The sequence below is a fragment of the Scyliorhinus torazame genome, chromosome 6 (genome assembly GCF_047496885.1).
Source record: "Scyliorhinus torazame isolate Kashiwa2021f chromosome 6, sScyTor2.1, whole genome shotgun sequence".
Taxonomy (NCBI): Eukaryota; Metazoa; Chordata; class Chondrichthyes; order Carcharhiniformes; family Scyliorhinidae; genus Scyliorhinus; species Scyliorhinus torazame.
The window spans coordinates 279,010,735-279,027,900 of record NC_092712.1 but is presented as its reverse complement, the minus strand read 5'-3'; the positions used below and the strand labels follow the sequence as shown (position 1 = coordinate 279,027,900).

At 45.2% G+C, this 17,166-nt stretch overlaps 1 protein-coding gene across 5 annotated transcripts in view; it reads right to left on the bottom strand.

Moving 5' to 3' along the window:
• anln (anillin, actin binding protein) overlaps window positions 1-17,166 on the bottom strand; it is a 194,259-nt gene that overhangs the window by 34,174 nt on the left and 142,919 nt on the right. For all 5 annotated transcript variants that reach the window (XM_072509741.1, XM_072509744.1, XM_072509742.1 and 2 more), the window contains 3 exons: window positions 12,001-12,022; window positions 9,887-9,999; window positions 3,683-3,772 (listed from right to left, as the gene is read on the bottom strand). In XM_072509741.1, the coding sequence (XP_072365842.1) occupies window positions 3,683-3,772; window positions 9,887-9,999; window positions 12,001-12,022 (225 nt within the window). The remainder of the gene's footprint in view (window positions 1-3,682; window positions 3,773-9,886; window positions 10,000-12,000; window positions 12,023-17,166) is intronic.

The following is a 17,166-nucleotide window of genomic DNA, read 5'->3' as shown; positions in this document are numbered from 1 at the left end:
TTCGCCACTCTCCAATCCACTGGTACCACCCCTGTTGACAGTGAGGACGAAAAGATCATTGCCAACGGCTCTGCAATTTCATCTCTTGCTTCCCATAGAATCCTTGGATATATCCCGTCAGGCCCGGGGGACTTGTCTATCCTCAAGTTTTTCAAAACGCCCAACACATGTTCCTTCCTAATGACGAATGTGATATAAAATAGTTACTTTAGAGATATTAGTTAATGTAATGTAGAAATAAGCCACTTTGATTCTGGCAGGTAGAGACAAAGGGATTTGAGACCGCATGGAAAAAGCAGGAAGAGGTGTGTCTATGAGAGTGATGCTGCATTGATAGGGGCCGGAGAAAGGGATTGGAAGTGAGCCAATCAGAATAGATCAAACAAGTCAGGAGGGACATAGGATGACCGATGGGTGTCGAGTATGTGAAACTTGATGCCATTTGAATGTATGAGTACTGATCTCTTTGTCTGGGACCTTCACTTAGTTCCCGGGACTGCAGACAGCAACATGTTGTCTGTACCACTGTGGACTAGGTAGCTTGCAAGCTGAATAAAATAACTTATTTTTACTTGCAAATCCATCTCGACTTTTATTGAGGCCAGACTGACAGAGAAAGAAATTTGGGAATCAACACTAACAAGTATTTCCTCGAGCTTACCAGTTTGTTTCACACTGTCCTCTAACAATATGCCCCCTCTCATTTGTAAATACAGAAGAAAAGTATTCGTTCAAGAATGTCTGTTATATATTTGGACTTCTGGAAGGCATTTGATAAAGTCCCACATAAGAGACTGGTAGTTAAGGTGGAAGCCCATGGTGTTCAGGGCAAATTATTGACATGGTTAGGAAATTAGAGTGGCAGGCGACAGAGAGTGGGGATAATGTGTAATTACACTAATTGGCAGGAGGTGACTAGTGGTGTACCACAGATGTTGGTGCCTTAATTATTCACATTATACATTAATGACTTGGATGATGGCATAGAAAGCCATATATTCAAATGTGCTGATGATACAAAGTTAGATGGCATTGTAGACAGCCTAGATGATAGCATGAAATTGCACAGAGATATTGACAGATTAGGTGAATGGTCAAAATTGTGGCAGATGGAATTCCTTGTAAGCAAGTGTGTGGTTATCCATTTTGGACCAAAAAATGTTAGAGCAGGGTACATTCTAAATTGGAAGAGGTTAAGTACAGTGGATGCCCAAAGAGGCTTGGAGATTCAGGTGTATACTTCTTTAAAATGCCACAAACAAGTGCAGAAAATAATCAAAAAGGCTAACGGAACGCTAGGTTTTATATGTAGAGGATTGGAGTATAAAGACACAGATGTTATGCTGCAGCTATACAAAGCCCTAGTTAGACCCCACTTGGAGTACTGTGAACAGCTCTGGGCACCACACCTTAGGAAGGATATATTAGTCTTGGAAGGAGCGCAACATAGGTTTACAAAAATAATACCTGGACTTACAGGGGTTAAGTTATGAGGGGAGATTACACAAACTAGGCATATTTTCACCAGAATTTAGAAGGTTAAGGGGTGATCTGATCAAAGTATTCAAGATATTAACTGGGAGAGACGGGGTAGATAGAGACAAACTATTTCCACTGGTTGGAGATTCTAAAACGGGGGCAGTGTCTAAACATTAGGGCTAGGCCGTTCAGGAGAGATGTTAGGAAGCATTTCTTTGCTCAAAGGGTGGTAGAGGTTTCAAACTCTCGCCCACGAACAGCAGTTGAGGCTAGAACAGTTGTTAATTTTAAATCTGCGATAGCTAGATTTTTGTTAAGCAAAGCTATTAAAGGATATGAGCAAAGGCCAATGTGGAGTTAGGCCACAGATCAGCCATGATTTCATTAAATGGCGGGACAGGCTCAAAGGGCTGAATGTCCTACTCCTGCTCCTAAGAGTAGATCTTGGACACAATGATCAGAACTTAATTACAACTGTGTAAAAACCGAAAAGAGGAGGAAGTAAACAATAAATGAATTTTACTGGGGACAGTTTAAAAGGAAAGTAGTCTTCATATATTGCAAAGAAAAGATGCAAATTAGACTGTGCACAAACTAAGGAGAATGTTGCTTGGATGCTTAGGTTTAAAACTAAGTGGGAGATAGCTGGGGTTGAGGGGGAACAGGCCGTAACAGGAGTGAACTTTCAGGATGCCTCAGACGAGTCGTTTCACAGCAGAAAACAAGGAACAAGTAGGACTTGCAGGCATTTTATTGCCTTTGTTTTGTACAGAGGCATGTGACAGCGAGCGTGGCGAACCAGCACTTTAAATAGCTTGTAATTTCCTCAGCCAGGGATTGGAGCCTGGCCTACTGCCACAGCATACTTGCACCCTTTTCGCAGCACATGTGCCACAGTACACCGGTTAAAAATCATTGTACTAGAGTAATGTCAGTGGTACCATCTTTTGGATGAAACATTAAGCTAAAGGTCCTGTCTGCTTTCTCAGGTGGGCATAAAATATCACATGACAAACTATAAAGATGAGTGCAATGCCTCATACGTGTAGTGGCCAATATGTATTCCTCAAGCAATGCCACCAAACAGATATATCACATTGCTGTCATGACTATACTTCAAATTAATTATTTGCAACACAAGTGGTTAGATCAGATTTTTGACTGGTTGCCTTGAAGACATACCACCCAGCTATTTGTTTGAATGTGTAATTTGATTCTGCCTGTTGTAGAGTAGCTCAGGCTCCTGCAATATATAATTTGATTCAGTTATGGTTAAGCAGGTTCCAGATTTCAGAGTACCACTATTATTGTGCAGTATGACTGAGGAAGGTGAAAATTCATGTGAGATGGTAAAATGTCCAAAGTGGAGCTGGAGTTAGCTTTGTGAAAGCTCTCTTATCTAGTGTTCTGCTATTGCAAATATAAGTGTTATTGACAGATATAAAATAAAACTTTAGTTGCTTTAAGAACTTTATGTTCATTTTCCTTTTGGAAATGATTAAAAAATCCTAAATTCAAATGAAGGAATCAAGGTCAAGGCTACAACTGCAAGGTCAATGTAGAAATATTTAACAAAATCCAATAACCTGGCACAGCATGAGCAGAACCACAGTGGCAGACACTCTTTCTGGACAGCGCATGTGGCAAGGCTGCCTTTCACCTTCTGCTTCAACCGAACCTACTGCCAAGCATATCAACACAGCTGAGAAGCTCTTCCACCATGTCCCTGTGGCTTCAGGTGCCCCGTGTAAAAGCTCCGGTACACATCCATTCTCCTCCTAGAAGAGTGACAACAATTTCCAATACGCCAACCATTTGGCTGTCCACCACCAGTACACACGCCCACCAGAAGCAGGGAGCAATCAGCTTGCTAAGCCTCCAAGCTCAATAAGGAATTGTTCTTCAGCAAGCCCCATTTTCAGTTTCCTCTCCAGTCCGCTCTCTGTAACCTAGGTGCATGCATGATATTGTTTTGGGATTGCACGTGTGCACTGAGTCTTCACACTCGCCCATATGGATGTGCAGAAAGGATATAACTTGTGAACAAAACATTAATTGACTATTAAACCGTTGTGATAGCCGGAGGATATGAAAACTTATTTAAATACAAGCTTGCTTCTTCTTCTTTTTTCAAATGAATCATTAATTCTTCAAAACAAAGAGCAATTATAAGAGATTGTTATTTTGACCAAAAGAAGCTTACCAAAAATCCACGTTCCCCAACAACTGTGGAACCAACTTGGCACTGCAGTTTTACATAAATGTGACCTTCAAGGGGAGACAAGAAGGGAACCTGTAAAGAATCAAAGTGCATATTACATTTGGTCAATGCTTTTAATCAGTGTTCTAACTGGTCAGTTTGTTGCTAATACACAAGTAAGATTGTTATTTTGTTTTGCACAATAGAACTGTGACCGTAAGGCTACCAGTTGATAAGATTGTGATGAAAATTTCAATATCAGAAATATTTAGCACTGTTTAATGAATATCAGCTTGCCTGATGATTGTGGTGTTGGGTGTTCTAACACACAGAAGAGCCAACACAGTTGCATATGGTACAACGCTTGTTTATTTAAACTCACTATTTACAACTTGGTCTTTGCACTCTGCACGTGGGGGGCTCCCTGCTTGTGGTGTTTCAACAGCTCTTTCATGCTTCCTTCTCCCCAGACCTACCGACCTCCAGGTGTCGTGCTCGTGCTTTTTATGTGGTTGGTGTTCTTGTCTGTGATTGGTTGTGGTGTTGTGTACTCTGATTTGCCTGTTAGTGTGTCCATCATGATGTGTGTGTTTGAATATCATGACATCCCCCCTTTTTACAAAGATATGTGCCTACGTGGTAATAAATATGATCGTGACGTGAGTGCATCTAAGAGTGTGTGTGTGTCGTGTGCAGCATGTGTCTATGACGGAACTATGTACATGGGGCGATGTCGAGTGCGTCACATGAATCCAGTTGTACCATAACATAACAGAAATGCGAACGAGAGAAGAAGAAAAAAAATTTTGAACAGTTGTCCAGTCAGACGACATCTGGAACGATAAACAACAACAGGTTATCATGTAAAATTGTCCAACTTATTAAACATATGAACTGTATTATAAGTCCATTCTAATGGGTTTGCGACGAATTCGGGTTGACCGTCAGGGTGGCACACCACTCATCGTCTGGATTGATGGCATTGACCTTGTTGACATCAATGACGGCAACTCTGAAGTCATCCTGGTCATCTGCATCACTTAACTGGAAGTCTTGATGCGTGGGCTGGACGGTCCTGACTCGTGTGCGAGGTTGTCGAGGATGCGCCGGATCCATGGGTTGAGCCGCACGACAGCGGGCTGCGTAGTGGCCTATCATGGCACATCTGTTGCACTGTTGGTATTTTGCAGGACATTGCCCTTTTAAGTGTAGACCTCCACACTTGCTGCACGTCATGACGTCACGGCGTTCGTTGCGCCACTGCGCATGCGCAGTGCGATCTTGCGGTGGGCGCGCCTGCGCAGTGCGTCCCTCGTTGTGGCCGTTATTCTTGGCGCGCACCTGCGCGGGAGACCGCGAAAAGCGCGGGAAGCGGCCGCTGTCGTCCGGGCCGTGGGGCGGGAAGAAATCGACGGCCTGGATGCGTTCAACGTCGTGGGCGGCCTGGCTTGCCGATTCGACGGCTGGGGACCCCCTCCGTGCCAACTCGGACGCCTGAAATCGGGCAAAACGGCAGGCAGCATTCTCATGGAGGACACAGGCTTCCACAGCAGACGCTAAGGTGAGGCTCTTTATTTTAAGAAGCTGCTGGCGTAGGCCACTGGAGGCAACGCCAAAAACAATCTGGTCCCTGATCATGGACTCTGTGGTGGTGCCGTAACCGCAGGACTGCGCCAGAATCCGGAGGTGCGTCAAAAAGGGTTGAAAAAGCTCCTCCTTACCTTGCAGGCGTTGCTGAAAGATGTATCTTTCGAAAGTTTCGTTTACTTCAGTTTGAAAGTGCTGGTCCATTTTGAGGATGACCGTGTCATATTTGGCCTGGTTTTCGCCTTCCTCGAACACCAGTGAATTAAAGACATCATTTGGGTGGGGGCCTGCGTAGAAGAGGAGCATTGCAATCTTCGAATCATCCGAGACATTCTGTTTTTCGGTGGCACGGATGTACAGGTCAAATCGCTGCCTGTAGAGCTTCCAGTTGGTGCCTAGGTTCCCCGTGACTTGCATCGGCTGCGGTTTGCCGGTGTGGTCCATGTCCAGAATGGCAGGTTGGTAGGCAGGTATCGATCCACTCCTGTACCATGTGGTGTTGGGTGTTCTAACACACAGAAGAGCCAACACAGTTGCATATGGTACAACGCTTGTTTATTTAAACTCACTATTTACAACTTGGTCTTTGCACTCTGCACGTGGGGGGCTCCCTGCTTGTGGTGTTTCAACAGCTCTTTCATGCTTCCTTCTCCCCAGACCTACCGACCTCCAGGTGTCGTGCTCGTGCTTTTTATGTGGTTGGTGTTCTTGTCTGTGATTGGTTGTGGTGTTGTGTACTCTGATTTGCCTGTTAGTGTGTCCATCATGATGTGTGTGTTTGAATATCATGACAATGATGTTAATAGCCACTGACTGCCACTAAAATATTTGCATAGTGCAGTATTACCAAGGGCCGTGTAATGTTACAAAGACTTCTCAAAGAACAGTGTAAAGGCTGTATTCATCCTATCGTTATTATGCTGCTCATATTGATGCTCACAAGTCAGACAAGGCTAGATAGAGCTAGTTACAGAATTGCAACAATTCAGTTTTAAATCCAGCTGCAGTGTAGTCATACCAAATCCTCTATGCCTGATCATGAGTTAACACAGCTGCATAGTTTTATTTATCTCAAGCTTTCTATTTTGTGAGTTCATGTTACTTTATTTTGATATATCCCTCAGGCTTGTAGAGATTTCTGTTCCAGATGTAAAAAAAAAATCAAAACTACACTAAAAAAAGTTGACTAATTTTCTGATTAAATAAAATACAAATTATTTCCATGTTAAATTGAGACACAAAGTGGAAAACCCTGTACCACTACAAACTCAGGCAAATAAAATCTAAAAGGAGTTATCAATTTTATATTTTGGGTCAGTTAGATTGGTGGCTTTAAAAGTGTCACGAAGCATGCTGATGTTATTTGCAAGGATATCCCAGCTTAAAACATCGGTTTGTGGGGGTCTATAGATTTACATGAGGAAACAAGTGACATGCCAGTCAGAATATACAGCCCAGTTGTCGTGTGACAATTAATAAAGACTATTTATTAAAGTAAAAAGGCAAATACAAACACACTACGCTCACGTAATTAAGGTACATGAATTACTAATATCTACGATACCTGAACTCAGACTTCCCCACTTCCCCGGTTCCCCAAACAACATTCAAATTGAATAACCAGTTATAATTACCACACACTACAGGGATGATACTCAAATCTACTGTCTTTACTCTGGTCCAGCGAATATATTTTAAAATTGCTGTTTCAAAGGTTTACTACACTGCCTTGGCTCCAAGACTTAGAGGCTTGTTTGCTGAAAACCTGGCCTTCAGGTTTGATGGCTGGAAACTGGCCTGTCCACTTTCGGAGACGGATAGACTGCTTTTCAGGAACCGGGCAACTTTACATTTGTTGTTCTTTGATTATGCCTTCTGTATATTCAGTTGTCTGCTCCCATCAACCTCCTTGACTATACATTAACATATGTTCCCAAACGTCTATATTCTGTTTCTCCTCCAAACACTATTCATATTTGATTATCTAAACAATCGTTCTAAACTGGTTATCGGGAGACACATACCAATTGAGGGCCTTTTCATTCGGTCTACTGCTGTCTCCAGGGAGGTTCATGACACAAGCAGTGAATTTATACCAATTTGTTTTCATGAATTTTACTTTAATGCTTCCAAGCAGTGGATCACTGGTGACCCCTGAGATTGCACTCAAGCACAAAAGACTGAAACACTTCATTGGAGCACATGAGCAACAACAAATCTGTTGTGAAAATAAACAGAACTACAGAAGCAGCAGACACGAAAACACCATAAAACACAGTGATGAATCAGGCGATTGATTGGATAATTGTTACAAGTGGTACATGGGTACTGGGCTGTGGGGGTGAGATCTACACAGACACTTGGGAGAACGTGCAAACTCCACACGGACAGTGACCCATGGCTGGAATCGAACCTGGGTCATCGGCAGCAACAGACGAGTCTCAGGACTGGACCTGGACACACATACACCTTCACATCAGCGGCAGTTGTGTAACAAAGGTTTTCAACAGCATCTGTGAGTAAGAAGACCGACAGTGGGGAAGACTTGCTGGTGTTGGGAGTTGGATTTGGGCTGCAGGAACCGCACACATGACAAAGCTACACATGCTGCGGGGAACGGGGATTTTGAAATCTACCGACTCTGCACAGGCCACTACTTGGGCGAAAAGTCAAAAGACTTGGGCATAAAAGGAAAAGATTTCCAAGATGATTGTTAATTGGAAAGGTGGAAGTGGAGGAAGAGGACTGATAACCATCCCCTAGGAGCCAGGATCCAAAAATAGCGGCGGGACAAATGGGTGCCATGGACATGTTTGATGAGGATTATGAAACATGGAATTAATAAGAAAGATTCCAATTGTTTTTAATAGCTAATCAGACACCGGAGGATTTCTCAGCTCAGTTGGCGGTAAAACGTTTGTGGCTACAGAATCTTGTTCACCCAGAAAAACCAAGAGACAAGTCCTTCAGTGAATTATGGAAAATTTTAGAGGGTCATTTCAATCCTAAACAGTTATTGATTTCAGAAAGGTTCTGATTCCACTGCCAGGGAGAAGGTGAAACCATTTTACAGTTCAAAGCACCTTTAAGATTGGCTAGATATTGTGAATTTGGCACAACATTTGGATGATACTCTTCAAGACAGGTTGGTTTGTGGATTACGCAGTGAAGCAATTCAGAGGAAGCTGCTTAATGTAACTGATTTAACTCAGGTGCTGTGGAAGCTGCCACACCTATGGAGCTTGCAACAAGAGAAGCTTCACAGATAGGCGCTGGAGCAAAGATCCACCCTAAAATGGATAGATACTTCTCGGAACATGGGCTGCAAATCTAGAAGGCATTCGTTAGCAGAGCACGAGTGTGTGAGGAAGGTGATCCAAAACCAATAAGTTTCTCCCCCCAAAAAAGTTGTTGTACAGCTTGGCTACCTAAACATAGCTTGATCTTAATGCCGACTCCAGAGTGAGAATTGGATATTTGGAAGATGGACTGGCCAAATAAGTCTTGGTAATAATGCAATGTGACCCCATTCAAATCAAACTGGTGACAGAATTTGCAATGCAGAAATCTTGCAATTGATAACCAAATATCAGTACAATGAACATCAATTCAAAGAAGCACTCAAACCTACAGGAAAAAAATCAATTTGCAAGTATCTGCAGTGTGTAATGTGTCTTGATGGTGTAATTTTAATTAGACATACAAATCATGCAATTAACTCCATATCAAATATTCCTTACAATTATAACCGATTCAGGTTTGATACTTTTCATTTTAAATAGAAAGGCGCATCCCAAGACATGCTACTGAAGTTTAAATAAATTTACATGAGCATTGCAATTTCAAATTAAGTCTCAGAATTAAATATTCGAGATTCAATAGCAGAAAAAAATCCATCAATGATGTGTACAGTTGAAGTCTTTTCACAAAATATCACAATAGTATTTTAAACAAGCAAATACATGGGACGGAATTCTCGCCCCCACCAGGCGGGAGAATCGCCGGGGCGACGCGCGTGTCCCGCCATGCCGCCCGCACCCGATTCTCTCCCCCCCCCCCCCCCAAACTGGCGCGCCGAGAATCACGGCTGGTCGCTGGGAGAATCCGGCGAGCGGCCTGCCCAATATGACGGGTTCTCGCCAGCGCCATCCACACCTGGTCACTGCCGGCGGGAACGCTGGGGGGGGGGGGGGGGCCCTCAAATGGGGTCTGGCCCGCGATCGGTGCCCACCGATCGGCGGGCCGGTCTCTCTGGAGGACCTCCTTTCCTCCGCCGCCCCGCAAGATCCATCCGACATCTACTTGCGGGACGGCCTCGGGGAGGACGGCAACCGCGCATACGCGGGTTGGCACCAGCCAACCCACGCATTCGTGGGTGACACCATTTACGCGGCACTCGCCGCGTCATTTACACGGCGCCGCGTAAATGACGCGACACCGCTCCTAGCCCCCCCAGGGGAGGGAGAATAGGGGGCTGGGAGCGGGCTCCGACGCCGGAGTGAAACACTCTGGGTTTCACTTAAGACTCCCAATGGGAGAAATGCACCCATGACTTTCTAAAATGGAACAAAAATCAGGCAGAAGGTTAATGTGACCAAAGTAGCACTCCAGTTTGCTAACCTTATCTAGTTGGAATTTTGTGTTTCCGACTGAAGAGAGTGAGAACTTGTGGGATCCAACCATGGTGAAATTACTTGTGCGCACTGCATTGGGGCCTCCAGGACTTGCTAAAGCTACAAATGAAAACATAACATTGAGAAACATGAACAGAAATTTCCCATTAACCGTAGAAAATTAATAGTAAAGGACAACAGGTGAAAGCCAATCATGTGCTCCTCTTGGTTCCAAACAAATTGAAACAGAAAAGGATGAGACTTAACTTTTTCTTACTTGAGAGGCTACACCCACACCTAATTTAGATAGCCACCCCCAGCGACACTGAATATTATCCACAACCAATACTGTGTTGGGTGTGTTTCAGGCATCCTTGGGGTATAGGGCACAGCCCTCTGAAATTGGTTAAGTTTCTGTCTGGAAAACAGATGCAATAATGACCAACTTCGACCTGAATGTGAAATATATCCTTACTGATGTTAAAACAGCATATTCAGTGACATTCCAAGCTTCATTGAACACAATAGCTTCTAAAGTACATCAATCTCACTAATACAAGTTTATTAAGGCTTAAGAGTGTGAGACTTTCATTGACATTCTGTAGGCAATCAAGTACAAATGTGGAAGGAAAATCAAAGCAAAGGTTGATTTCCACAGGAATCATTATAAATTTAGTGCCAAATGTTTGCTAATGTATGTATTTATGAATGCAATGTCAAATTAGGATGCCGTAGTCCACAAGTGAAAATCCAAACGTTCAGATTTTAAAACAATACTGTTAACTAAAGAATAAAGGAACCGATCTGTTCAGTTTCAACTTAAAGCCATTTCAGGTTTCAGTTACTGCGATAATAGATATCTTTAGAAAAATGTTACAGTAAGAATTCTCACACACCAGGTTAAAGTCCAACAAGTTTATTTGAAATCGCAAGCTTTCAGAGTGCTGCTCCTTCGTCAGGTGATGTCTGATGAAGGAGCAGCTCTCCTCTTCACTGCATAAGGACCTAGACAGGCTAGTAGAGTGGGCAAAGAAGTGGCAGATGGAATACAATGTGGAAAAGTTGTGAGGTAATGCACTTAGGTAGGAAGAATAGAGGCATAGACTATTTTCTAAATGGGAAAAGGCTTCGGAAATCAGAAGCACAATGGAACTTAGGGGTCCTCGTTCAGGATTCTCTTAAGATTAACATGCAGGTTCAGTTGGCAATTAAGAAGGCAAACGCAGTGTTCGCATTCATGTAGAGAGGGCTAGAATACAAGAGCAGGGATGTACTGTTGAGGCTGTACAAGGCTCTCGTCAGATCCCATATGGAATACTGTAAGCAGCTTTGGGCCCCATATCTAAGAAAGGATGTGCTGGCCTTGGAAAGGGTCCAGAGGAGGTTCACAAGAATGATCCCTGGAATGAAGGACTTGTCATATGAGGAGCAGTTGAGGACTCAGAGTCTGTACTCGATGGAGTTTAGGAGGATGAGTGGGGATCTTATTGAAATTTACAGAATACTGAGAGGCCTAGATAAAGTGAACGTGGAGAGGATGTTTCCACCAGTAGGAGAAACTAGAACCAGAGAGCCCAGACTCGGACGATCTTTCAAAACAGCGAAGAGGAGGATTTTCTTCAGCTAGTAGGTGGTGAATCTGCGGAACTCATTGGCACAGAAGGCTGTGAAGTCCAAGTCATTGAGTGTCTTTAAGACAGAGATAGATAGGTTCTTGATTAATAAGGGAATCAAGGGTTATGGGGAGAAGGCAGGCGAATGGGGATGAGAAACTATCAGCCACGATTGAATAGCGGAGCAGGCTTGATGGGCCAATTGGCCTAATTCTGCTCCTATGTCTTATGGTGTAAGTCATACAGCGAATATTAAAATATATTTCAACTGGGCAGCACGGTGGCACAGTGGGTAGCACTGCTGCCTCACGGCGTTGAGGTCCCAGGTTCGATCCCGGCTCTGGGTCACTGTCCGTGTGGAGTTTGCACATTCTTCCTGTGTTTGCGTGGGTTTCACCCCCACAACCCAAAGATGTGCAGGTTAGGTGACTTGGCCACACTAAATTGCCCCTTAATTGGAAAAAATGAATTGGGCACTTTATAAAAAAATATATATATTTCAACTTACCTGGTGTATGCAAGTTGCTTTTCTGTTTGCAATGAAAAAAATTAAAAAATTAACATTACATTTTATTCATAAAATCACAGAATAAATGTAGAATCTAAAGTAACAAATACAGTGCTATCTAGACTTTAATTAAATCAGAATTCAACTGCATAAAAGAAAACCTCTGTTTAAAAGAGGTAATTTCAGTCTCTGCTTTCTACTTTAATCCTCCCCAAATCTTGCACTATTCAAACAAGGGTCTAGCCAAATGCTCTGTTCAGATCTCTTTGTTGCTCTAAAAACCAAAAGTACATTATTGTCAGCATGGATTTTGAAGAGGTAAAGGACAGTTATTTATCTGGATTAATTCACCATTCAGCCCTTCGAGCCTGCACTGCCACTCAATATGTTATGGCTGATCCTCTCTCTCAAAGCCATATGTTGCACTCACCACAAAGTCACAGCAAACTGAATTCGGACTTCTGAACGCTACACATTTCCAAATGGGTTTGAGACCAATGTAATTTCCCGTTTGTGTGACTCAAGATTGGAAGGAGTGAGGTGATTCCGGCGAGCATACATTAGATTAAATGAATGCAAATGGCTCCACTAGGCAGCGATTAACCAACTTGCCATTGGGAGAATTGCAAACTGGTGTTACACCGGCGGGTTTCCAAGTTTTTGCCTGTTGCTAGATTCTCCTCCCCTGCCCACCACGAGGTGGGAAAATTCCACCGGAAGAATTTATGTTGGGTAGAGGAACCATAAGGTAAACCAGTACGAAGATTTATTTCTCCAAGGATAGAATTGTCAAGCAAATAAGTTATGCAAAACTTGTATTGAACTTTGGTTTGACCATTCCTGGAGTCCTTCATACAGCTTTGACAAAGGGTCATCTGGACTGGAAACATTAGCTCTTTTCTCTCACTACAGATGCTGCCTAACGTGCTGAGATTTTCCAGCATGTTCTCTCTCGGTTACTTCAGATAATTCTGATCAGCTTATTATTGAAAATATACAAAAGCCATTCGAGGGAGTGCAGAAAGGATTCACAAGGATGATACCAGAAATGGGGCATTATAATTATTAGGAGATGATGAACACACTAGGTCTCTTTTCTCTTGCAAAGAGGGGTGGCCTTAAAAATTATGAAAGATTTTGATAGAGTAGACATTGAAAAAATAAACTGAATTTTGTCCATTGGGCCATGATCAGATTGTGGGTAGCAGCAACAGAGGGGTGCTTTCAATAAGAGGGGAGCAGCTGTCATTGCAGCAGGTACATTAGCCAAGATATCAGGGGGGTCATTCTCTGATATTTACCGGTGGGACAAGGCGGCGCGGGAGGGCTCCGGGGTCCTGGGGGGGGCGCGGGGCGATCTGACCCCGGGGGGGTGCCCCCACGGTGGCCTGGCCCGCGATCGGGGCCCACCGATCCGCGGGCGGGCCTGTGCCGTGGGGGCACTCTTTCCCTTCCGCCTCCGCAACAGTCTCCACCATGGCGGAGGCAGAAGAGACTCTCCCCACTGCGCATGCACGGGAAATTGTCAGCGGCCGCTGACACTCCCGCGCATGCGCCGCCCCGACATGTCATTTCCACGCCAGCTGGCGGGGCAACAAAGGCCGTTTCCGCCAGCTGGCGGGGCGGAAATCCCTCCGGCGTCGGCCTAGCCCCTCAATGTTGGGGCTCGGCCCCCAAAGATGCGGAGCATTCTGCACCTTTGGGGCGGCGCGATGCCCGTCTGATTGGCGCCGTTTTGGGCGCCAGTCGGCGGACATCGCGCCATTTGGGGAGAATTTCGCCCCAGTTTCTGAGAAGTGGCTGCACCAGCAAGCCTTCCAAGTTATGATCTACCGCCGATAAATTAATAAAGGACTTCAATCATCACGCATCTCAGATATCCTGATACTTTCTGCCACAGTAGAGCCTGTGAATCATAGAATTTACAGTGCAGGAGGCCATTCGGCTCATTGAGTCTGCACCCGCCCTTGGAAAGAGCACCCTACTTAAGCCCACACCTCCACCTTATCCCCATAAACCCAATAACCCCACCTAACTTTTGTGCTGGAAGAATTTCAATCCATTGTCAGAATTTGAACTAATTAGCATATTCAACATTCTAATCCAGCTAAAGCGCATAGAGGCAAAAATATGGTGCACAGCCAGCAGAATATGGTTCCATCAAAATCCTCCAGTCTCCTGCTGTCAAGGCTGTCTCTGCAAGGCGGAGATATTCATCTGTATTTTTCCATTGGGGGGTGGGGTTAGGGGAGAGCAAAACTAGAGTTTACCAATTCAAGATGGCAACTAAGAAATCAAATGGGGAACTCAAAAGACACTTCTTTACCCAAAGAGTAGTCAGTATATGGAGCTTGTTACCACACAGCGGTTGAAGCAAATAGAATGGATGCCCTTACGTATGAGGGTGAAGGTAACAGAGGATTCTGCTGATGGATTTAGATGAAGAAAGATGAAGAAAGATGGAGGAGGCTCAAGTGCAGCATAAGCCTAAGTTTGGATGGCCTATTCCTGTGCTGAATATCTTGTGATCACTGAACTACAATTAATTGTCTAAATGCAGGAATTTATAGAATCCCTACAGTACAGGAGGCTATTTGAACCATCAAGTCTGCACCCACTCTTCGAAAGAGCACCCACCCTGTCCTATCCCGGTAACCTCATAGCATAACCTTACCTACACATTCCTAGACACTAAGGGCAATTTAGCATGGCCAAACCACCTAACGCGCTCATCTTTGGACTGTGAGGAAACTGGAGCACCCAGAGGAAACTCACACTGACACAGGGAGAATGCACAAACTTCACACAGACAGTGGTCCAAAGCCGAAATTGAACCCTGGTCCTTGGCTCTTTGAGGCAGCAATGCTAACCACTGTACCACCGTGCCGCCATAAATCTGTGATATAAATACAATATAAATCTGCGTTCCATGATCGTAGCATAGTTATAGTGCTGAGATACAAAATATTCAGTATCTAACATGTCAAAGATGTAAATTCAGTGATAAAATTGTTCCATTTACTACTTCCTTATTAGATGTGATCATAGTTCCACCAGAAGGCATAAAAATCTTAACTAATAGGAGGCAGGCCAGGAGAAGCACGATACAGGGGCTAGGGGCGGCCCCAAGAAAGGGGATGGCCGATCAGCCGGGGGGGGGGGGGGCACGGCACCGTGCCCACACACACACCCCCAAAACCAGGCTGATCACCTGGAACGTTAGAGGGTTAAACGGGCCGGTAAAGAGGGCACGTGTGTTCCCACGTCTGAGGGCGCTGAAGGCGGACGTAATAATGCTTCAGGAGACTCATCTGAAAGTAGCTGACCAGGTCAGATTAAGGAAGGGCTGGATTAGCCAGTCTTCCACTCGGGGCTGGATACTAAAACCCGGGGAGTCGCGATTTTGGTTAGCAAACAGGTGCAATTCGAGGTGGGTAGCACAATCTCAGATGGGGGAGGCAGATTTGTCATGGTGCTCATTTGTTAAGTAGGTGTCCTTTAGTAGACACTTTAAGTAGGTGTCATTTGTCATGCAAGCTCGAGGGGATGAGGGTAGTTTTGGTCATTGTTTGTGCCCCAAACTGGGATGATGTGGATTTTATTAAGAGACTGCTGGGGAAGATACCTGACCTGGACTCGTACAGGCTGATTATGAGCAGGGATTTGCTGGCGGGGGTGACGGACGTAGAATATTCTGCAATCGTTATTTCGGACCATGCGCCACATTGGGTTGATATGCAGGTCTGTAAGGAAAGCTTTCAGCGCCCTCAATGGAGGCTAGAGATCAGTCTTTTGGCAGACGAGGCGGTGTGCGAGAGGGTGAGGAAATGTATGCAAAACTACCTGCAGGTCAATGACACAGGGGAAGTCTCAGCTGTGGTGCTCTGGGAGGCGCTAAAGGCAGTGGTGAGAGGGGAGCTGATCTCGATACGAGCACATAGGGACAGGCCGGACAGGGCAGAAACGGACTGACTGGTGAAGGAGATTTTACAGATAAGACAGGAGATATGCGGAGACCCCGAGGGCAGAGCTTTTAAGGGAATGACAAAGGCTATAGACGGAGTTTGGGGTGTTGTCCACAGGTAAGGCAGTAGAGCAGCTTAGGAAGGCAGGGGGTGCGAGCATGGGGAGAAAGCCAGTAGAATGCTGGCACAGCAATTGAGGAAGAGGGAGGCGGCTAGGGAAATAGGGAAACGTGGTAGGAGATCCGGCAGGGCTGAACAAGGTGTTCAGGGACTTCTATAGTAAGCTTATGCCTCGGAGCCCCCCGCGGGGCCGGAGGGGATGACGTGCTTTCTGGATGGTCTGACCTTCCCAAAGGTGGGTACGGGGTTGGTAGGGGGCCCCGATTAGGACCGAAGAAATATTGGTGGGCTTGAGGGCCATGCAAATCGGGTAAAGCCCCGGGCCGGATGGGTATCCGGTGGAGTTCTACAAAAAGTTCTCTGAGATAGTGGGGCCAGTGCTGGTTAGGGTTTTTAATGTGGCGAGACAGAAGGTTTTACTCCCGACGATGTCACAGGCCACCATCTTCCTGATATTGAAACGGGACAAAGACCCAGAGGCATGTGGGTCCTATCGGCCGATCTCTCGGCTCAATGTAGATGCTAAATTACTGGCCAAGCTCTTGGCAGCTAGGATTGAGGACTGTGTGTCAGGTGTTATTACGGAAGATCAAACCGGGTTCGTCAAGGGCAGGCAGTTGGTGGTCAACCTAAGAAGGCTGCTGAATGTGATCATGATGCCCCCGGAGAGTAGGGAGGTAGAAGTAGTTGTGGCAATGGATGCTGAGAAGGCTTTTGACCGGGTTGAGTGGGACTATTTATGGGAAGTGCCGGGACAATTTGGGTTCGGGGAGGGCTTTATCGACTGCATTAGGCTGCTGTACCAGGCTCCGGAGGCTAGTGTAAGGACGATGTCTGACTATTTTAGACTGTACCGAGAGACAAGGCAGGGGTGCCCCCTCTTCCCACTGCTGTTTGTGCTAGCAATAGAGCCGCTGGCAATTGTCCTGAGAGCTTTTAGGGGTTGGAAGGGGCTGGTACGCGGGAGGAACACAGTTTCGCTATACGCCAATGACCTGCTCTTATACATCACGGATCCAGTGGCTGGGATGGATGAAATCATGGGAACCCTGAGGGAACTTGGCCGGTTCTCGGGGTATGA